Source organism: Amphichorda felina (assembly GCF_050947745.1).
Source record: "Amphichorda felina strain 45539 chromosome Unknown scaffold_9, whole genome shotgun sequence".
In the NCBI taxonomy this organism is placed as follows: domain Eukaryota; kingdom Fungi; phylum Ascomycota; class Sordariomycetes; order Hypocreales; family Bionectriaceae; genus Amphichorda; species Amphichorda felina.
Window position 1 is genome coordinate 1,449,376 of NW_028145041.1, and position 21,341 is coordinate 1,470,716.

Genomic DNA, 21,341 nt, shown 5'->3' on the forward strand with positions numbered 1-21,341 from the left:
CACCGGCCATGCATTCCCTGTCCAGTAACAACAGTACTGTGCGATGCTGAGCGCATTGAACCCACTGCCTGCCGCAAGGGCTGTGTCGCCGCCTCGTCGGAAATGAAATCACGCGGCCGACATGATACCATTTAGGCATGCGCGGCTCACCAGGCCGTTCCGCATCGTGTGGCGTGCCAATTTTCTTTTTCACTGTCCAGATGAGCAACTGAGAATCGCCCTAGGGGCCCAGCACTCCGGACAAGACAAACACAGGTGAGTCGGTGGCGGGCTGGCTGCCAGGGACCACGTCGTCGCAATTCCACTGCGCAGGGCGCCCACCATGCAATATACGAGTACTACACATCCCAACGTCATCCATGACTTCCGAAGGCCTGAGCTGGTCAATTAGATACGTCTGAGACCACCGTCGCATGCAAATATGCCAGCTCCAACCAGCTACCTCGTACATGTACGAGTATGCATTGGGGAGGCCAGGGAGAGATTGTTCCCGAAAAATCTCAGCAGAACAGCAGACCAGCAGAAACCAGCATGTTTTATCATAACGGATGACGACAGACCCGGAGTTTGGGTCCGCTAAGGAGACCAAGATAGCCGGTGGAGGCCGGTGAATCGGTGATCTACTCTTGGTACTACTACCCGTTGCGACCATACATCCGGCAGGCTACAGCCGCCAGATCGGGCTCGATGGGGCCATGACATCGGTTCTCCAAACAAGTGGCATTGCAAAACACGTGGACTGCCAATGGAGTTGCCAATACCCGGCTTCCAGTCTCCAGTCTTCCAGGTTCCGCTGTCCCGGGCCTCGGGATAGCTCCACATGGGGAGTGAAAGCTCCGAAAGCCACTTTCCCAACAGCTAGGACCGATAAAAGGAGTCGAGCAGAGCTCATCAAAACATATGGCAAGGCATGGATGTGGACCAAGTAGTCCGACCCTTCTACCGGATGTCAAGGCGGAGAAGACTCTTCCCCAGGTTAGTATGGAGAGTTTTCTGTTCCCACGAGGTATAAGACTCCTGGTTGTTCCACCAGTTACCCACTCTGTCTTCACTTAGATGTATGACATAGAAGCCAATCCGCACTTTTTCCTCTTCAATTGATTTTGATTTCTTCAACACGGCCATGACAAGTCCTCGAGCCGACTACTCGTATTTTACTTCCGCCACTAGCCGGGGTGATAGCCTTCCCAATGTTGAGGCGTCCTTGAAAAGCCCCGAGTCTCTTGACTTGAGCGTCATGGGTAGCCGCATACCTAGTACCATTCCTGACCACCCATCCAACAAGCAGAGCGACGATAGAACGTCCAACGAAACTCGATGTGGCCCCTTTCGTCACGCAATCTCCAACATAACCGACAGAGGGAACAGATCAAACCGCTACACCAGGAGGTGGAGTACTACCAACTCCCCCGACGCTGCGGGGAGGAGTCTCCTTAGCCATATGCAACCGACTTCATCCGACTATCCGCAGCGTGGATGGGCCGACGAGGACTACTACGATCAGAACCCTTGGTATGGAGAAACAAAGGAGAAGCCACTCTTCAGTTTGGGGAAGCCACTACCACATGTGGTGCGCTGCAGAAGAGAGAAGCCGAATAAGACTATCCAAGGAGGTGACGAAGAGCAGGGAAACCTGGGAACCCACCAAATCCCCGAGGAGAGCGTTGCCGACGACGAAGGAGATATCGACGCCGCGTCCCCAGCTGCGAGGAAACTGCCTGCTCGAACAACTCAATCACAGACGCCACAGATCACCTCACCTCATGAGGTGCAACGCCAACAGAGTCAGATGACCGCCGCCGGAGTAGCACACAGTCAGAAGCGTAATGATGCCGGCCAGCCAGTTTTCGACTACGTCCCATCCAAAGCCGAACAGGATGAGCAGCCGACCGAACGGTCTACCTCGAGGACCGCCGAACTTGGAGACGAGCCATCTCATAAGATCGACGGCGAGCCTCTCGGCCAGCAAGAACAATCCGAGGTAGAGGATGGCTTCAAGGACCCAGACGAGCTGCGCAACTGGTGGGCCAGATTCCGGGCAAAGCACCCTGAGCTCCTGGCCGAGTTCCTGGCCACAGGTGTGGCCAACTTTATGGGCCTGGCAGGCTCGCTCTCAGTCAATTTGTCGTCCACCACCTCCAGCCCCTATGGCGACTACGAAACGGCATGCTGGGCCTGGGGCTTCGCCTGGATGTTCGGCATCTACCTCGGCGGCGGCGTCTCGGGCGCCCACATGAATCCGGCCATATCCATTTCGCTATCCGTCTTCCGCGGGTTCCCATGGAAGCAGTGCGGGTGGTATATCCTGGCGCAGTTCCTGGGCAGCCTGGTGGCCGCCGCGCTCGCGTACGGCTGCTTCACCGATTCGATTCGCCAACTCGACCCGGACAAGATCACCATGGCCAAGTCCTTCTTCTCGACGCCCCAGCCGTGGGTGTCGAAGGGCACCGCGTTCCTCAACCAGATCGTCGGCGGCGCCGTCATGATGATTGCCGTCTTCGCGCTCGGTGACGACCAGAACAACCCGCCCGGCGCCGGCATGCACGCCCTCGTTTTGGGGTTCCTGGTTACGGCGCTCAAGTTCACCCTCGGCTTCAACACGGGTTCCGCGCTCAACATGGCCTCAGACTTTGGTCCTCGCCTCGTGGCGCACGGCGTAGGCTACCGCCAGCACGAAGTCTTCGCGTCCATGTGGTGGCTGTACGGTATCTGGGTGGCGAGTCTCCTGGGGTCGATGCTAGGCTGCACCATATACGATGGGTGTGTGTTCGTCGGGAGCGAGAGCCCCATCAATTACAGGTTGAGTGAGACGACAAAGAACAGGTTCAAGAAACTGTACCGTCCACTCGTCAAGGATAGGAAGCAGGGAGACGGGGAGTCTCTGAAGGAGAAACTGATGAGATTATACCATCCCGTGGTCGGCGACTCCCCGTCGCTCAGGGACAAGTTGAGGAGGCTCTTGGCACCTATTATGAGAGGCGGTAAGGCGAGAAATGCGGAGGCGATTTAAATAACATGCATTAATAGTCCAGAGTATCCTTCCTGGTGGTTGAGACCCAAAATTTCCGATCAGCTCCAAGATCTGATACATGCAGGTGTCTTATTCATTTCCCACGAGTTCCAACATGCACGACAATGTATACACATGTATACGTACCGATGTATTCATCTTTGGGGTCCTCCTGACCCGGCGATAATAGTCTAAGACCTGATTCATCCCACATGTCATCCTCCGGCGTTTTAGCATACCACATGTAAAGGACCCCTCTCTCCCACCGTCATGTAACCTTTCTATTACTTCCGGAAAGCCTTGACCTCACGGCGCCACCAGTCAGTGAAATTCATGGTAGACACGCTGATGCCCAGATCGCGGAGGACCCTCGTACTCAGATGGCAGTCGTAGGGCCGCTGCACGCTGGCGCTGGGGTCGTTGCCCTCGGTGTTGGCCTCGATGCCTGTCATGGGCAGGCCCATGATGTCGGCGAACCGCTCGCAGATCTCATACTTTGTCATCCTGTCCTCGCTCGAGAACTGCAAGATCTGTGGCATGGACCTGCGCTCGTCGTCACCCGCCTCGAGGTATCTGACCGCGACATCTGAGACATATCTGGGGTCAGTCCAAATGATGCAATTACATATTTCCCGACGGGGCCGACGCTGCTTCTCCCCACACACGGATTCACACACGGGTACGGGTAATTCGCCGTGTTTTTCTCTTGGAAGTTCGGGGAAGGGGCAGATGCTCGGGCCGAGACATACCGTGGCAGACGCGTCCGACGTCTTCAGTGTTTGTGGGATATCGGACCCCCCAGTGGTCCATGTTCACCTTGACACCCTCGGTCTGACATTTCCAGAGAGCGTCCATCAGGACGTTGACGGCGCTCTCGGAGGGCATCTCGGCGTGTCCGTAGAGGACAGGCACGCGGAGTGTCACGCCGAAGCCCTGCTTCCTAGCGCGGCTATACTCGTCGAGCACGGCCCTCTCACCGTCAAGCTTGGTCTGCCCGTACAGGTTGGTGGGTCCGGGGGTGGCGTCGGCCTCGTAGGGGGCTTCTCCTGGTGCCCCGGAGAACACATAGTCAGTCGAGATGTAGATGAGGAATATGTCCCGCGCAGCGGCAAGACTGGCGAGGGACCTGCTGGCAGCAACGTTGATGGCCCTGGCGGCCTCTGGGTCCTTGTCGACTTTATCGGGAAAACGCTGGGCCGCGCCTTGCATCAGGTTTAATTAATATCTGATCAGAGTTCTTATACAGGGCACCGTCAACTTACAGTGGACAATGACCTGCGGCCTGGGGCAGTTAGCGTTCTGTGCTCGAGTAGACTCAGGTGTCCCTGCCTGATGAAACTCACTTGGTCTCGTCTAGAACTTTGGCCACCTCGGCTTCGCTACCAAGGTCGACCTTGAGGATATCAATCCCGTCGGCGCGCGAATAGCCAGTACCTTTGACGTTCCATTTACGTAGACGGAAGACCTCGGCGACCTCGCGGCCAAGAAGGCCGGTAGCACCGGTGATGAGGACAGTGCGCGAGGCCATGGCGGAATTAGTTGTTAGGGTGGCTTGCGGCGGTTTGATTACGCCTGTAATTCGACCTCGGATGAATGTTGTTGGTGGCAGATACTGAGCTTGGGTTGTCGCTAAGAGCAGGATGACGCTGATGCGAGGTGGGGAGCTCCCTCCAGCGGCTGGCACGGCTAAAGTAAATATCCATATTGCATATCATGTATTGGAAAGAGCTCAACACTTCCTAAGGTTTACCTGGCTATTCTTCATCATTCAGGCACCTATCTAATCCAATTGGCGGATTTCCACCGTCATAGATGCATTCTGTCACTTGTAGTGGACAGTCCTTCTCTCCTGCCCACGGTGTAGGGTAGCTGGGTAATACTGGCATAGCTGGGGGACCTACGTAATCGATAAGAGCTTATCGTCTGGTCCACCCAAATTTGAACCTCGCGACCGGTCGACTCGCGACTCCAAACGTCACTATCACTCCCCCAAGTCCATCCCCAACCACCAAATCCACAATGCCTCCCAAGCGCATGACGGCAAACCCGCTCAAGCCGGCGCGGCACCGCCCAGGAAAGCCCGCCGGCGGCGACGAATCCTCCGACTCCGACTCCGACGAAGCCAGCGACACCGCCGACACCGCGCCTGCGGCCGTGCCACCACCCCCCAAGGCTGCCAGCGCTGGGAAGATCATTAGCAACCTCGCAAAGGTGAACCTCGACTCTCGGAGGAAAGAAGCTGAAGCAGCCGAGGAGCGACGCCTAGCGGCTCAGAAGGCAGAACGCATGGCTACCGAGGAAGGCTTCGTGACGGAGGAGGAAGAGGAAGAGAGCGAGGAGGAGGACGACGAAGACGAGGAGAGCGACTCCGAGGAGGAAGAAAGCAGCAGTGAAGAAGAGGCCCCGAGGCGGCTCATGATGCGGCCCAAGTTCGTGCCCAAGAGCCAGCGAGGCAACGCCGTGGACAGGGAGAAGGCGGAGGAAGCAGCGCGGCAGGCCGAGGAGGAGGCGCGCAGGAAGGCCGCCGACGAGCTCGTCGAGGAGCAGATCAAGAAGGACCTAGCGGCGCGCGCGGCGGGGAAGAAGCACTGGGACGACGAGGACAACGAGGACTCGGACGTGGACACGACGGACGGGCTGGACCCGGCGGCGGAGGAGGCGGCGTGGCGGGTGCGCGAGCTGAAGCGGCTGAAGCGGGCGCGCGCCGAGATCGAGGAGCGGGAGCGGGAGCTGGCCGAGGTGGAGCGGCGGCGCAACCTGACCGAGGAGGAGCGGCAGGCCGAGGACGAGGCGCACCTGGCGCAGCAGCGCGAGGAGAAGGAGGGCAAGGGCAAGATGTCGTACATGCAGCGGTACTTCCACAAGGGCGCCTTCTTCCAGGAGGAGACGGAGGCGGCGGGTCTGCTGCAGCGCGACATCATGGGCAGCCGCATCGCCGATGACGTGCGCAACCGCGAGGCCCTGCCCGAGTACCTCCAACGGAGGGACATGACCAAGCTGGGCAAGAAGGGCGCGACGAAGTATAAGGACATGCGGAGCGAGGACACGGGGCGATGGGGTCAGTTCGACCATGGCGGCGGTAGGCGGGGAGGAGGAGGAGGAGGAGGGAGGTTCGATGGGGATGACAGGTTTCGGCCGGATGACGACCGGTTCAAGCCCGATGAGCGGGATGCCAGGGGTGCCAATACGATCCCTCTGGGCGAGCGTAGTGACCGCGATAGGGATCATGGCAGGGACCGCGACCGCGACCGTGACCGTGACCGCGATGATAATAGGAGTCGCCGCAAACGGAGTACATCGGGAGACGGGGATCGCTACGACAACAGCGATAAGCGGCGGAGAGTCGAGGTCGAATAAAAGCCATATATCACAATATACCCATTTTATACTCATTATGACCAGCCTGGGTTGATTCAATTTTTTTTTTTAAAAAAAAAATGATGCCCTTCTCATTACCCATGAACTCGTAGACTTTTATATCCTCACAATCTCCACGCGTGCTCGCTCGAATACCCTGTGACTGACCATGCCCGACTGATCATCCGGCTCTGTCGACAATGGAGGATAAAGTGCCATGCGCGCGTATGTCCCTGCTCCACGTCGTTTTGACAGTGGCCCAGGGTTGATGGCTAGAACGCTGTTATAAACCTATACAATTGGGTTAGAACCTTCAAAGTGCTAATTAAACATGGAGGAGACAAAGCACTGGTGGGATGGAGTGTGGGTGGGAAACAATTTACGGAGAAAGACAAAATATGGCAGAAGACAAAGTGTAGGGGAGGACAAAGTACAGTAAAAAAAACAAAGTATAACAGAAGACAATGCATAGAGTAATACAAAGCATCATGCGAGATAAAGTGTGAGGGAAGACAAACCTTTGCAAAAGGGGGCAGCAGGCTAGGGACCAGCATAATATCCGGCCGAACGTTGACCATCTCACCGAGCTTCAGGTAGCTCACATCGAGGACGGCGCCCGTCGCCAAACCCTCCTCAGTGCCTGTCTTGGGGAGCTTCTTCCTGTCCATCGGGGGGAACAGCGGGAAGTAGTGGCGCTGCTCGATGAGGTAGCGGCACAGCCTGCCCATGGTTTCGCCCGCGGGGTTCTGGACGACCTCCTCGCCGCGGAGCTCGAAGAGGGCGTCCTGGCTGGAGACGGCAGTGAGGACCTCGTTCATCTGGAAGGCCATGGGGTTGGAGACGAGGCGGGCGGCCTTGGGGAGGCCGAGGTCCTTGCGGACGATGAGGTCCTGGGGCCAGGAGACGTGCTTGTCGATGATGTCGCGCGTTGAGGGGACCAAGATGATGGTGATGTGTGGGTTGGAGGCGGCGAGGCGGTTGAGGATGGGAGAAAAGAGGTACTTGAAGACGGTGTTCATGGTGGCCGTGTCGGGGTCGTAGTTGGCCTCCTCAGGGAGGTCAAAGTCGCCGGTGGCAATCAGGGGGTGATCGACGTCGATAAAGGGGCCTGTGAGAATCAGGGCATCGGCGTAACTGTCTGCTGCCTGGGTGCATAGGGCATGCAGGGGCTCAAAGTCGAGGTTGTCGTCTGCCGTGTATGGCCCCGCGGCGTACAGGGTGTTCAACGGAGGCGGATTCGAGTCCGAGTCCATGGCGTCAGGCCCGCCCCTGAGCCTCTGGACATGGGCCTCTAGATTCGATGGTGTGGACGCAGCGCTGGGAAGCAGCGGGATCTCGAGGATTTCTTCGACCACGAATGAGTTACCTGATGCGTTGCTTCCCTTGAGTGCTACAATCTGCCCTGGGAAGAAGCTCCAGCTCCGGATCTTGTCCATGTTGAGTAGGACCCTCAAGCCCATGCCGGTCCGCCGGGAGGTTTCGAGCACCAGCGACGCGGCGTTGAGTCTGCCCTCGGAGGAGTCTGATGCTATGCGGCCAACGGCCACCACGGGAGTGGTGCTCTGGCTTGCGGCGCTCCCAAAGGCAGAATCCTCGAGGTTGTGGTAGTCCTGGACAATAGAGAGGAACTCGTCGATTCGATCGTCAAGAATCTCGCTAGCTTCGGACAGTTTCATAGCCAGGGGCTTGTAGCCCATCTTTGTCTGATCAGAAGAAGCTTTTAGGCGGATTCGGGACTCGGAGAAGGGGGCTATGGGGGTATCTGCCGGGTCGAGGTTGCCGTTGAGAAGCTCCATCACTTCTCCGGGATTCGTTCGCTCGCTGAAGGATGCGATACTGAATCCGTTAGGTCAGTGTTATATCACTCATGGTTCTCGGGAGTTTTGGAGGTAACTCACGGTGTTCCACTGATGGCCTTAAGCTGATCACTCATGCCCCGGCCTGCGGGCGAGCTCCCCAGAGCTGACCCGGGCGTCCCCATCTTCCTCTTCAGACCACCAGCGCTGGCGCCACTGCCCCTAAGCTTTGCGCCAGTCGCGGGGGTGCTGGGAACCAGGCCGTCGAGCATGCTAAAGACATCTGCGCCAGCTCCCCTGGCGTTGGCGCCCGCGCGCGGGGTGGCGGCGGTCTTGACGTGGGCCCTGCGGTTGTTGTCGCTCACGAGGGTGTCGTGGATGCTCTGCTTGAGGGCGCGGATGGCAGGCAGGGTGACGGCGTGGGCGTCCATGTCCATCTTCAGGCAGTACGAGTCCCACTTGAGGTAGAGGTCCTCGGGCAACAGATCGTGCAGGCTCATGATGGACTTGAGCTCGGTCGCGACGTCGGGGGCGAGGGGCCCATTGGGCGAGAAGCGGGCGCTGAGCTCGTCGTCGGCCATGATGAGGGCGGCGTCAATGAGACAGTTGGCGGGAGGATTCAATTGGGGCCCGATGGCATCCACGCTCGCGACAGCTTGCGTCTCTGGGGCCTGTTGCTTAGGTATGTAGAGGTGGAGGATGCGTGGTGGTAATGATGGCAGTTGAGTGGTGGGGTCTCCGAGCGCCGACTTTCACTTGGGAGACGCGACGACGCGTTTGGCGCGTAAAGTGGTGGCGGTACGTACCTCCTCCTCCTCCTACCAACTTGCACTGTTGGCTACCCTGAACATGACAAAGCTATCCATATCGCTCTCATGCCCAATGGGACGCGCTATTCATCTTCTAAACATATTGGGTCCCCTGTTTATGTTGTACCTGAGAAATACAAATTACAAGGCAATGCCACATTACGCCTCCGTCCCCATTAGCCACTGCAGCCCCCTCACCGCATCCGCCTGTGCCTGCTTGGACACTTGCAACTCTTGACCATAGACCCAAAAGATATGAGGTAGGTCCTGTTGATGATCAGTAGAGTCCATCCAATAATATGGTTGGTATATTTATAAGAAGACAGATGGCGTACCTTGTAGAGCGTCTCCCGCACCTCGACTCCCGCCTCACGCAAGCCTTGCGCATAACACACACCGTCATCGCGCAAGATGTCCGCTTCGCAAAGCTGAATATACGTCCTAGGGAGGTTCTCAAGAGTTCCCCAGAGCGGATATGCTTCGGCCGTGTTTATCAGAGCTTCCGGCACCGCGAGCGTGTCTGATGGAGAGACAAAGGCAAATTATCAGTTCACGGAACACATGAAACGAACTGTACACTGAGTGGGGAGGAAACATACCGTGAATCTCCTTCATTCCTGCTCTGTCCAGGCGAACCGTCTCAAGCTCGGCACACCACGAGCTATGGGCATCTTGGAAGCGCGGAGGGATACTCTCTGGTGCAACCCCACGGACAGTGACGGGGGCCCTCAGGAGCACCCCCACCAAATTCACCTTCTGGCTCACTGTTGCATTCTCGGGCTCAACTAGCCATTCCCGAGCTCGCTGGGAGACGAGCGCCGCGAGTTGGCCGCCCGACGACGATCCGCAGATGACGAGGTTGACGGGCCGAGAGGCGTCGGGGACCAGGTCGGGCAGATGACTGACAATGTGCTTGAAGGCATCCCACCCATCGTTGATGGGGATGGGGAAGAGGTACTCGGGGCTCAGGCGGTACTCGACGCTGATGACGGTCAGAGGACCACCCAGGGCCATGTACCGGCACGAGACTGGCAATATCCCACTTTAGCTGAACGTGGCCCTATCCTATGATGCAGTTCTGTAGATACGCACTGTCTTCGGTCTCAAGGGATCCTCCGACAAAGCCACCAGAGTGGAAAAACACGACGACTCCCTGCGAGGCTTGGGTTTCCTTTGCCGCGTACAGTCGGATCGGGATGGGGTGGTTGTCGCGACTAGGTACGGTCGTGTTCCTGGACGACACTTGTGAAACCAGCTTACTGTTGGCGGGGTTGGACAGGAAGCGTGCATTTCGCTCGTCGGCGTCATGGCTGATGTTGGGATTCCGGGTGACCAAGTCAACCCATTCAGGATGAAGAGTGGGCATGATGGTGGCGTGTAAAATCAATCAAGTCAGCACTGGGTATCTCTCTCGTCGCTTGGATAATAAGATGCTTTGTTCAATCTCAGGAAGGAAGTCGGTCCTTTTCATCAGTGAGTCAATCATTCAGCAAAAACATGCAGGCTTCCCCACCCCTCCGTTCGGATGACAAGCTTCCTGCTGGTTTGGCCACACAACCGATGAATACGAATACCAGACCCACCTGCGAATACTGCAGCGGCGTAACCCCTTCAAGGCAGCAAGAATTTATAAGAGTCACCTCCTCCCAAGACCAAGCACGAGATCCACCACGCGCGTCTGTCCCACTGCGCTCTCATTGTCGCTTTGCTGGCCCCCCCTTCCGAAGCGCCGGTTACCCCTTTTGGTAAGTGGGCCCCGGCCCCGGAGGTGCCATCCGGGATTCGGTATCCCCCTCCTTATTCGGGATTCGAACGCTCAAGCAGGTGGCGAAATCAAGTCAAATCCAAAGATATCCCAAATGTAATCGAATCCGTTCGATTTCTCGTTGAATAAGTTCCATCTATCGATGCTATGGGATCCCTGGTATCAATATGATAACGCAAACGAATAAACCAGCAATGTGAGGGCAACAGATAGAATCCCTCAAGTGTCCTACTTGTTTGGCGCCAATGTCTTTCCCTTTCCCTATACGTGTGACGCCAATCCTGATCCAGCCAATATCAAACACAACGCCATGCTAGTTTCGTAAAAACATCATCAAAAGCTCTGCTGCTTGTCCAGTCCCATATGTAGGACTTGGACGGACCCACCATCCGCCCATCTTCTACTTGTTCACCTCAGTGATCTGCTCTATGCTCCAGTCCCACATGTCCGTTGCCTGGTCGGCACCGAATGCTACCCGATCCTTCGGCGGGGAGCTTGGCATCGGAGCATCCGTGCTGAAAAAGCTGCTGAAGTTAACCCAGTTGGGGTCGGTATCCACCGCACCGAGGCTGACCAGCTCCATCTCGTCATCCAGTCCAAAATTGGGTTCCGACAGCATTTGATTGACAGCACGGCTGACCGGCGTATCAAAGATGCTGTCGTCAAAGTCGATGCCACCATGGTTCCGCGGGCTGCGACGCTTACTTGCGCTCCCGAGGAACGCCAGGTCGGCACGCGGGGTCCTGCTCGGCGTCCTGCTCGGCGTCCTCTTGAAATCCGCAACCGGCGACGCGAGAGAATCCTTGGAACGGATGGACCGGGAGACGCTTCTGGTAATCGGCCGATGACTCGGCGTCACACGCGTTGGCGTCTTGAAAGGCGTAGTAGGGACATCTGTCCTAGCTTTGGACGGGGGAGTCGAGGGTCGAGGAGGTAGGGGGCTTCGAAACAGGTTCTCCAATTCATCTGCCTCGGCTGTGATACCGGTCTGTGGGATAGGAAGATTCTCCTTCTCGGCCAAAATGTCTTTACGCGGACGGCACTCGGTATCTGTGAGGACGATATTGACGTCCACATTGTTCAGGACCTTCGGGGAGCTGTCCTTGCGTGGAGAAGGAAAAAGTAATCGTTTGGTACTGCCCATAGCCGCGTCAAGTTCTAGATCAATGGGGCTCTTAGCCCCTCCGCTACCGCTCGAGTGCGTTGATCGGGGACCGGATTCGGCATGTCTAACACCAGCAAAGCCCAAGTCTTTCGGTCCGCTGGCCTGGGTTGCTTCTCCTTGGCTGTTTGGCTGATCTATGGAAGCGAGACCGGCAGCACCCTTGGGTGACAATGGTTCGGTCGATCCGGGTGCATCTGTAGGGAGATAGGCCTCGGAAGTCGGATTCACCCGATTGGCGCTTTTGCCACGGGGCTTCTTGGTTCTCGAGTTTGCACCAGACTCACCCGACCGCTTCTTTCGCTCTCTGCCCAGACGAGCGGCGTCTTCTTCCCAACGGCCCGGCGGGCGGTGAGAGAAGCACTTCCCCAGCCAAATCCCACAAGGATTACATAGCAAATGTTCCTGCCACTCGCTCCTGTCCTCTTCGGGGCCAAGCATCTTCTTCACCAGTCGATATGAGGTAGGCTTCTCCTCGCTGTCACGCCCAAGGATCTCGACAGTAGTCACCATCCCAGGCTTGGCAGAGAACTCGCCGGTTTCGTAGTGAGGAGGGGCACCTTGGTGTTCCTGACCATAGATCTTGCGCCACGTAGGCGTCTGGATCGCACCACAATTGCTGCAGTAAGGGGGCATCTCGCCTCTCTTGATAGCCGCCTCTAGCTTTTGCTCGATGGCGTTCTTCTTCACAATGTTCTTATTGGACCTTGGGCCTTGTGGTGAGGACGGGGCGGGCGGCACTGCATCGCTATGGGGTAGTACAGGTTGGGGAAGAGCGAGCATAGGGGCCTGACGAGTAGACGGCGCGGGACCGATGGGGTCGCTAGCGGGTACTGGGACGTTCAAGGGGCCAGAAGATGTCGCTCGTCGGAGATTCGGCGGGGCAGCAGCGGAAGGCGGTCCAGCGTCAATAGTGGTCGATTGCGATAGCGATGATGGGCCAGCGGGCTCGCTGGCAGGGGCGGTAGGCAGAGCAAGAGGGCCAGCCGACTGAGATCGAGCAAGTTTTCGCGGCTTGGGTCGAGGCTTCGAGTTCTTTGGCTTTGGCGGGGCATTTTCGTTCGTTTTCGACTCTGTCGGTTCCTTCGCCTGGGTCTGATCGACGGGAGGCTGCGGGTTAGGCACAGTGACTGGGTTCTCGCTTGGTTCATTGCTCTCCACCGAAGGCTGTTGTGTGGGCTCCGAGTTCTCGGGGAGAGGAGCAAAGTACGGCTGAGGGGCCGGTAGCTGCTGTACTTCCGGTCCTAGAGGTAAGGCCTGCTGAAGGGGGGCCTCTGGTTGGTTCTCAGGAAGAGGAGGGCTCGTAGGCTTCTCCATGGTGTCGGTAGTTTGGGGCGGTGTGGGTGCTGCGAATGCAGACGGAGGCGGAAATGGAGGCCCGGTGTGTGCCGGGGGAAAATGAGGCTTGGGTTTTAAAGGTCGCATCTTCTTCGCATTAGGTTCGGGAGCGTTGAAGCTGCAGAGGTGGACCATGTCTTGCCCGTCAGGCCCGTCTTCCATTCGGAAAATCTGCATCGGGATGTTCGAAGATGACCTCCTAGGGCCGATCTTGTTCTTCCGTACAGGTGCGGGGGCAGCGATCTTCTCTACAGGAGCTGGCTGCACTTGCTCCTCACCGAAGAGCCCGCTCATCTCATCATTTTCGAGGCCGTCATCTTGTGAAATCTGCTGCTGGGGCATCGGTGGCAGCATGGGACTCGAAGGAGGTGGGCTCGACTGCATGAAGGATGTCGTTCGGGGTACTGGCGGGGAGGATCCTATATCGGCCGGGCTGTCGTCCGAGAACGCGGGTGTCTGTGCGGCAGACTCAGGGGAACGGCCATCTTCCTGGCTGGGCGAGAGAGGCCTCATCCTCTGGGACTGTGGAGATGGCGGTTTGGCCGAAATCTCACGGTTCATCGCTGATTCACGCCTGGGACCGCCTTTGTTTGCCCTTCGTCCGCCGGGGAAGGGCCCGTTCGGAACGGGGGTGGGAGCTCTCGGGACTTCCTGCAGATGACTTGCCCCGGTTGCCTCTTGGGTCAGGCCAACTGGGCGAAAGCTGCGAATGGATCCGGAGGTGCTGGCAGCCACTCGGAGAGACTCAGGCTCTGTGCCAAACGGGTTGGCGCTGGCCCTGTCCACCTTGGTTGTCTTGACCCTCTTCTTAGCCGGGCCATCCTCGCCCTCAGTTCCGTCTTCGTATCCTGATGTATTCCCCTCCAGTGGCTTCTTGCGTGGCCGGCCACGTGGCCGGCCAGTCGGTCTTTTCCTCGAGGGCGCCTTGTTCGAGGCTCTACTAGAAGGACGAGATGAGGGTCCTTGGCCATTGATATCCGAAGGCGGCTCGATGGGTACCGGAGCGATCCTAGGAAGCTCTTGGGGCGGCATGGAGTGTGGTTGCGGGGCTTGGACAAATGACTCTGCCCTTTCATGCACCATCTGTGGCGGACCCTGTGACAAGGCCGGGGAGACACCACGGGAGAAGCTCGCCGACTGTCCAATCTGAGGGTTCGACTGCATGAACGAGTTCCACTCTGCCGTGCCAGTGGGGGTCATGGCCCTGTCCGCGGTTCGGGGCGGCTGGTACATGTCTGGTTGGCTTTGGCTGTGTGATACCGGCGGAAGGTGATGCTGATGGTATTGCATGTGTTGCTGTTGCTGTTGCTGTGGTTGAGGCTGGTGCTGGTGTGTCCGGGGGGTTTCGGTGAATTTCAGCTTCACTTCGAGGGTCTCCTTGTTGGCGTTGCCCATGAGCAGACCGAGCTTATTACGGGTGACAAGGCCCGTCACCATCTTGGCCTGGCCGCCCATGTCGTGCTGTAGCGAGCTCAGAGCTGCCGACAGCATTCCCTGGCCTACAAGCGGTGTGTCTGGCTCGGAGTAGTCGTGTGCATAGATGGTGAAGTCGCAATCGCGGCCTGGCAGCTCCGGGCTGCACTCGATGACGGCTTGGATGCATAAACGCAGGTCGATGACGCCAATGGTTGTGGTCTCGTCGATGGGTATCGTCTGTACGGTGAAGGTTTGTGGGGGTCTCGCGAGGCAATCGAACTTTTCGTCACGGTTGAACTTGTAGAGGACCTTGACTGTTGCTTCCCGTCAGCTCCAGCCACGACGCGTGGGCACACCCGAGACGCAATACGTACGGCCGACCGGCCTGACTTGTACGCCAGACTCATCGTGGTCGTTTGGTGAGGGCATCGCCTGGCCGTGATTGCTCCAGCCGCCCGTGGGCTGGGTAGGCATCGGCGACGCCATGGCGGTGGGGGATCCGTCGAGACGGCAATGCTGAGGTTGGTGTCGAGCGGCAATGATCCCAGGGAGGTGTTGGCGTTGAAAGAAGTTGGCGGGTCGGAGAGGTTGTTGTTGTAAGAGAATAGAAGAATGAAGATGAAGATTTCCGTGCGAGGGTTCTGAGTGTTTGAGTGTTGAAGGGACAATAGAATTGAATCAAAATGGGGTGGCAGGCGTCATGTTCGTGACACGCGCGCCTATCCACTTGCACCGCGTTTTGGGGGTGGAGCTCCCTGGGCAGACGCGGCGGAAAGAGACAGCAGGCACGGGCCGTGCGCGAGTGAGGAAATAAGGCTGAGGGCGAAGGAATGTAGATGGACGGCTGGGGAATTTCCCAACATCAACAGAAGAAAAGTCGTATGGGAAAGCAGTGCAATTGACAGCCGGGACAGGACGAGGGCCGTTCGTGATGGATGCACAACAGTTCGCCGCGTCTGCGATGGTGTAAGTGACCGTTCCGCTCTGGAGACGCGCCCACACTTGCGGACCCACCCACCTTCCTGATTTTGACAACCCAAGCCACAGAAGGCGATGGACGGCCCACTTCTGTCACCAGCCACTTGGGACTTGTCCAATCGAGGCACAAAAGCCACAGGCACCCAAGCCACCTCGGTGCAACCAGTCTGGAAGCCTCAAGAGACTCAACAACTTCTGCCGGCGCCTGTGGTGTCTGGACCCCGGGTACCCGGCCCCACAGCTATGCAAGTAGGTAGGTTGGTTGTGGGTTGCTTTGTGAAAGGTGTTGTGTGGCCTGAGGCCGAAACTCTATCCCTTAGGAACGTGAAGACGGAACCAGAACACGATCTCGCCCAAGAACTGCGGACTTTAGCCCATACAACTCTAGAGTGCTCAGACGGCCATCCAAAGGGCTTGTCAACTCGGAGGAAAAGAGAAGGAGTTTTGCAGGTTCTTCCTGTCCGCCGCCCATATGTGGGTGGCCCGTTGCCTTTTATACTGTCAGCCGGGGCCACAAGGCCTGATGCTCACTGCGATCTCCCTTCGTGCCATCCATCTCCCCGTGACTAACTGCCTACCCAGCAGCCCACACACAACCATTACGACCCCTCCATCTCGGCCCAAATGGCTGGCCCATTCAGCCCAGTAATATGAGGCTGTTTTCATCTGTGTTTTTGATGGGGTTCCCACTGACGATGCTTTTTTGATGGTTTATTGGGCCCCACGCCTGAATCCTTTCGGTCGGCAGCCATACTTACATCAACTTGGTCTCAACGGCACGAACACATGGTGCAGATTTTATGAACCGCGTCTATATCCTACAGAAAATGACACATCACCCTTTATATGATCAAAACAGATGTACTTTTACAGCTTGCTGAGCGAGGGTAGATCGTCCGTCACCCACTGCACCTTGCCATTCTCATCAACGTCAATCTTGCGCTCCATCATCTCCTTGACAACCTCTGCCACACCCTGGCGGCCCTGCCGCGACTCGACAACCTTCTTAAGCAGCTGTTTGGGCGTCAGGCCCTCCGTGCTGGTCGCCTTGATCAACTCCTCAACCTCCTTCTCCGACGGCAGGTTCAGCTCGGGGAAGGGGTAATCCTTATACGTCCGGTCGGTGAAGAGCTTCAGCTTGTTCTCCTCGTCGTACTCGAAGAAGGGCTTCGAGACGTCCTCGCTGGCGGGGATGGCAGCGAGCGACTCGGGCTGCCACTTGGGGGCGGACTTGGTCACCAGCCGGGACAGCACACCCTCGGAGAAGTCTGGGTGCTTCATGAAGTGGGTGGCGATTTGGTGCTCGCGCTGAAACGTCTCGGCAATGTCCCAGTCCTTGCTGACGCGCATCTGCCTCAGCGTCACGTGAACCGCCGTGGGCGAGCGGCTCTGGAGCGTCTCCAGCTGCTTCTTGGCCCACCCCGCAGTTGAGCCCTCCTCCGCCTCCAAGGCAGCAATGATATCAGCCACGTTGTCCTTGCTGAAGCAGCGGTCAATGGCCTGGCGGACGTCGCCGCTGAGCTGCATGGGCTGATCATAGGGCAGACCGGTGGAGAACTCCTCGAGAGTGAGGTTGATGAGCTGCAGTCGCTGAGCAAGGGTGTCCTCGTCTCTGAAGCGCAGCTCAGACAGGCGAGCCTCGAGATCCGGAAGACTCGACGAGTGCAGGTAGTGAGTGGCAATACCAGAGTAGAACACGTTGGGACCCGTCAGCCTGTTGCTGGTCAGGGCCAGGTATGTACCGACGGCGCCGTTCATGCGGGGCAGGAAAAATGAGGCTCCCACGTCGGGGAAGAAGCCAATGGTCGTCTCGGGCATGGCGAATACGGTCTTCTCGGTAGCGATACGGAACGGCGCGTGAATGCTGAGGCCGACACCTCCTCCCATGGTGATGCCGTCCATGAAGGCGACGTAGGGCTTCTGGTAGGTCGCAATGTAGTGGTCGAGCTTGTATTCGAGGGCAAAGTACTCGGCCGAATTCTTCCATCCGTCCTCGCTGGCCTGGTTCTCCTTGGCTAGCGCGACAACGTCGCCGCCAGCACAGAGAGCCTTCCCGCCGGCGCCTTTGAGCACGACGACGTTGGCCATGTCTGACCTTTCCCACTCAAACATCCGCGGCACAATCTTCCGGATCATCGAGGCATCGAGGGAGTTGAGCTTCTTGGGTCGGTTGAGCGTGATGCTTCGTAGGCCGTACTTGGACTCGAACACTACATCGTGGGCTGGATCGCCAGGCAGCTCCTTGATATCTTTGGCTTTTGTCGCGAGCTGTAGCATGTTAGTATGAGGCATTCGGCGGCTCCCTTCCCGAGCTAGAATGTTGCACCTACCGGACGGACTCCAAATGAGGAGCTCATGACCTTTGCCTGCTGGGCGATGCTGAGACCCCGGTGGCCTGCAGTATTTGTTGCCCAACCAGCTCGGCTGGTGAGCGTTCGGAGGAACATTAGGGGCCAATGGATGGAGCGCTCGTATGTACTGACAAGCGCATCGAGAGGAACAGGAGAGAGGCGGGGTGGGTGGTGGAGATGGGGAGGTGGTGATGTCGGCGCGGCAATGGTTTTCCACTCTCATGCATCGCATCCAAATTCTACGGGTAACCCGAGGATATCCTCCTAGTAGGGTTCTCATTTGGGAGCGAGGTGGGTGCGGATGGTGCCCCACTGATGAGAGGCATGTGCCAAAATCTGAATTCGCACCTTATGGGGCTTGGCCAATCATCGCGCGTCCTGGGCTCCTGAACTTTTTGAGCTAGGTAAGTTCTGAGCTCGCCAGCCTTGCGCAGCGCATCGAACAAACCAAACCATCACATCACATTCGACCATGGCGGACGCAAAGATACAGTAGGAACACCCTGCGCCCACACAATCTTTTGCTTGATACACTGACACTTCTGCTAGGGAGCTTCTCACGAAGTCGCGCTCGGATCTCACGTATGGAAACGGCCCCCCCCTTCCCCGCGCACGCGCACAAGGGACACACCGACTAACCTCCAGGAAACAACAACAGCGAGTACGAGATCGCCCAGCTCGAGGAGCACGAGTTCACCGCGGGGCCTCTCTCGATCCTTCAGACGGCCGTGCGCTCGCACACGCAGGTGCTCATCTCGGTTCGCAACAACCGCAAGCTGCTCGCCCGCGTCAAGGCCTTTGACCGCCACTGCAACATGGTGCTCGAGAACGTCAAGGAGATGTGGACGGAGACGCCGCGACTGGCGGATGGCAAGAAGGGGCGACCGGTGAACAAGGACCGCTTCATCAGCAAGATGTGGGTGCTCCCTTGACCGACCCTTCCGTGATACTTTGCTTGGGTGGGATGTGTCTGGGATGGGAAGTGATGCTGACTGGTTGCTAGGTTTCTCCGGGGTGATAGCGTCATTCTGGTGCTCTTGAGCTGAGGTGGATGCTAGACGGAGGGGACGAATATGTGGATGCGGATGGAAAAGATGATACGGCTTTGTACGTCAAGAAGCGAGGCTCACAGGGACTAAACAGGCGTTGGACCAAATTTGATTTTTCGCACAAGATCTGATTATATCGCTCACGAGATATGCAACATTCATGCATGTCGTACTGTTCAATATTGCTACACGGTGCTGAAGCTGTCCCTAACGGATGCCTCGAACCTTCAGAGACCTAGGAAGAAGGTAGCCAGTCCCCAGGCACCGGGATCAGGGACCTCCTCATACAGATCGCCTCCAACATACACAGTCCGACCGAGACTAGCCTTCATGCCTTTGGTTTCGTCGGCTGCTTTCCTGGCAGCCTCAGCTGCCTTCTTGACATCACCCGTCTCGCCAAGCACCTCCACGAAGGGGTACAGCGCATCGACCAGGGTCCTGTCTCCAGGGCGGGCCGGCGTGTACTTGGACAGGGCATCGCAGCTCTGCTTCAGTGCTGCGGCCCAGACCTTGGGAGTTGTCTCCCCGGGGGACTGGCCGCGGAGAGCGTGGACGAGAGCGTTGAGGAAAATGGCATACAGGGCTCCCGAGGTGCCGTCCATGGTGTTCTCTACCACGGGGACGATGGAGGCAACGTCCACAACAGCGTCCCCAGTAAACGACTTCTCATTGATGTGCTTCAGGACCGCTGTTCGGGAATGGTTAGCAGGTGAGGGATAAAACGGATCTTTACGTGAGACGTACCTTCGGCTCCCCTCTTCAGCCCGATGCCGCAGTCGCCATCACCAACAACGGTATCGTATCTAGTGATGTCAGGCTCGGCGGCAATAACCCGCTCCAGCGCGTTCTTCAAGGCAGACTTAGCGCCCTCCACGTCCATCTTCAGGCCACTGGGCTTGGTCTCTTGGGCAATCTGCGAGACGCCGTCCCTAACAGCGTTATTCTTGGCCTCCCACGTCTCCTTTCGGATCGGAGCGGACCAGCCGGGCACCTCGCTGGGGGCATCGAGGAGGTCAATCATGCCAGGGCCGCCAATTTCCGTGTTGACCGCGTTGAGTAGGGTGATGCTGAAGCCGAGGCCGTTCAGACTCGTCATGTACGTGCCGGTGAGGATGCGGACGGGCTTGATGCTGTACCGGTCGCCCAACTGAGACACAACCTCGCTGGTAATACCGCCCATCTCCAGCACGCTGACACCACCCAGGTTGTTGATCAGCAGGACCACCTCGTTAGAGTTAACGTTAACAAACGCCCGGTCCTTGTCCGCCGGGTCGAGCAGCTGCGCGAGCATCTTAGTGACCAGCTCAGGGAGGTCCATCTTGCCACGGCCAGAACCCGCCTCGTTGTGGATTCCCATCCCGATCTCGACCTCCCCGGCCGCCAGGCCGCCCTCCTGGTCGACCGCCCGCCCGGGCACGTGGACATGCTCCAGGCTGGCCCCGACACTAACCAGGTTATCCGCCGTCAGCCTCGCCACCTTGGCCACCTCCTGCAGCGATGCGCCCCTCGCAGCCAGCGCGCCGGCAATCTTGAGGACGAGCACCGTGCCCGCGATGCCACGCCTGCCGACCTTGCCGGCCTTCTCCCTGCCCACGCCGACGTCGTCGCCCACGACCACCATGTCGACGTCGACACCCGCGGCACGGGCCTTCTCAACGGCGATGCCAAAGTTGAGCACGTCACCCGTGTAGTTCATGACGACGACCAGGGCGCCGCGCTCGTGGTCGACGCGCGACTCGATGCCCGCGCGGACCTGCTCGGCCGAGGGGCTCGCAAAGATGGTCCCTGCCACGGCGGCGCTCAGCATTCCTGGACCGACCATGGCCGCGAAGGAGGGCTCGTGCCCGGAGCCGCCGCCCGACAGGATGGACACCTGGGCGGGCACGTCATGGCGGGGGCGGCGGTAGATGACCTTGTTGTCGGCGTCGAGGGCCACGTTGGGGTTGGTCAGGGTCAGGCTGTGTAGCGCCGAGGCGACCAGGTGCGTCGGGTCGTTGATGAAGTGCTTGGACGACATGGCGGGGCGTGTTGTGTTATCTGGGGATGGATGAGATGGAGGCTGTCCCAGAATCGATGATAGGTCTGGAGAGGCTGGGGATAAGTTGGGGAAGCACACCAAGTGCTATATAAATGCCCTCAACAAAGGGCGTACCAGTACACGAAGGTGGGGTTCTGGGTAAGATCTCGCTCACTAACATGCAACTCATAACATGTCATATGTGGGGGAGAGATTCAAACTCTCGGAAATCTCGGGGTTTGCAACACCGAGAACGAGGATGCGTCGTTTTCGCGTCGTTTTTTGTATATTCC

The 21,341-nt window shown here is 58.0% G+C and overlaps 8 protein-coding genes across 8 annotated transcripts; 3 read left to right on the forward strand and 5 right to left on the reverse strand.

The window, feature by feature from the left end:
* Positions 1 to 1,441: 1,441 nt before the first annotated feature.
* ACO1O0_009016 (aquaporin-like protein) lies at positions 1,442 to 3,010 on the forward strand (the record flags this gene model as incomplete). The annotated part of the gene is made up of 1 exon (XM_083198370.1): positions 1,442 to 3,010. The coding sequence occupies one exon, from the start codon at positions 1,442 to 1,444 to the stop codon at positions 3,008 to 3,010; it is 1,569 nt and encodes a 522-aa protein (XP_083046105.1).
* A 284-nt stretch (positions 3,011 to 3,294) lies between these two features.
* Positions 3,295 to 4,538, reverse strand: ACO1O0_009017 (dTDP-4-dehydrorhamnose reductase family protein; the record flags this gene model as incomplete). Its single annotated transcript, XM_083198371.1, has 4 exons — positions 3,295 to 3,596; positions 3,760 to 4,212; positions 4,273 to 4,292; positions 4,354 to 4,538. The coding sequence occupies 4 exons, from the start codon at positions 4,536 to 4,538 to the stop codon at positions 3,295 to 3,297; spliced, it is 960 nt and encodes a 319-aa protein (XP_083046106.1).
* Positions 4,539 to 5,029: 491 nt separating this feature from the next.
* On the forward strand, positions 5,030 to 6,367 carry ACO1O0_009018 (splicing factor, Prp19-binding domain-containing protein; the record flags this gene model as incomplete). The annotated part of the gene is made up of 1 exon (XM_083198372.1): positions 5,030 to 6,367. One exon carries the CDS (start codon positions 5,030 to 5,032, stop codon positions 6,365 to 6,367), a length of 1,338 nt encoding a protein of 445 aa, XP_083046107.1.
* Positions 6,368 to 6,484: 117 nt separating this feature from the next.
* On the reverse strand, positions 6,485 to 10,338 carry POL12 (DNA-directed DNA polymerase alpha subunit POL12; the record flags this gene model as incomplete). The annotated part of the gene is made up of 6 exons (XM_083198373.1): positions 6,485 to 6,658; positions 6,886 to 8,203; positions 8,266 to 8,912; positions 9,308 to 9,492; positions 9,572 to 10,000; positions 10,065 to 10,338. The coding sequence occupies 6 exons, from the start codon at positions 10,336 to 10,338 to the stop codon at positions 6,485 to 6,487; spliced, it is 3,027 nt and encodes a 1,008-aa protein (XP_083046108.1).
* A 799-nt stretch (positions 10,339 to 11,137) lies between these two features.
* On the reverse strand, positions 11,138 to 15,139 carry ACO1O0_009020 (uncharacterized protein; the record flags this gene model as incomplete). The annotated part of the gene is made up of 2 exons (XM_083198374.1): positions 11,138 to 14,967; positions 15,028 to 15,139. 2 exons carry the CDS (start codon positions 15,137 to 15,139, stop codon positions 11,138 to 11,140), a joined length of 3,942 nt encoding a protein of 1,313 aa, XP_083046109.1.
* Positions 15,140 to 16,498: 1,359 nt separating this feature from the next.
* EHD3_2 (mitochondrial 37S ribosomal protein mS47) lies at positions 16,499 to 18,078 on the reverse strand (the record flags this gene model as incomplete). The annotated part of the gene is made up of 2 exons (XM_083198375.1): positions 16,499 to 17,899; positions 17,962 to 18,078. The coding sequence occupies 2 exons, from the start codon at positions 18,076 to 18,078 to the stop codon at positions 16,499 to 16,501; spliced, it is 1,518 nt and encodes a 505-aa protein (XP_083046110.1).
* Positions 18,079 to 18,454: 376 nt separating this feature from the next.
* On the forward strand, positions 18,455 to 18,914 carry SMD2 (mRNA splicing protein SMD2; the record flags this gene model as incomplete). Its single annotated transcript, XM_083198376.1, has 2 exons — positions 18,455 to 18,474; positions 18,641 to 18,914. 2 exons carry the CDS (start codon positions 18,455 to 18,457, stop codon positions 18,912 to 18,914), a joined length of 294 nt encoding a protein of 97 aa, XP_083046111.1.
* A 344-nt stretch (positions 18,915 to 19,258) lies between these two features.
* Positions 19,259 to 21,048, reverse strand: dak1 (Dak1 domain-containing protein; the record flags this gene model as incomplete). The annotated part of the gene is made up of 2 exons (XM_083198377.1): positions 19,259 to 19,719; positions 19,776 to 21,048. 2 exons carry the CDS (start codon positions 21,046 to 21,048, stop codon positions 19,259 to 19,261), a joined length of 1,734 nt encoding a protein of 577 aa, XP_083046112.1.
* Positions 21,049 to 21,341: the final 293 nt, after the last annotated feature.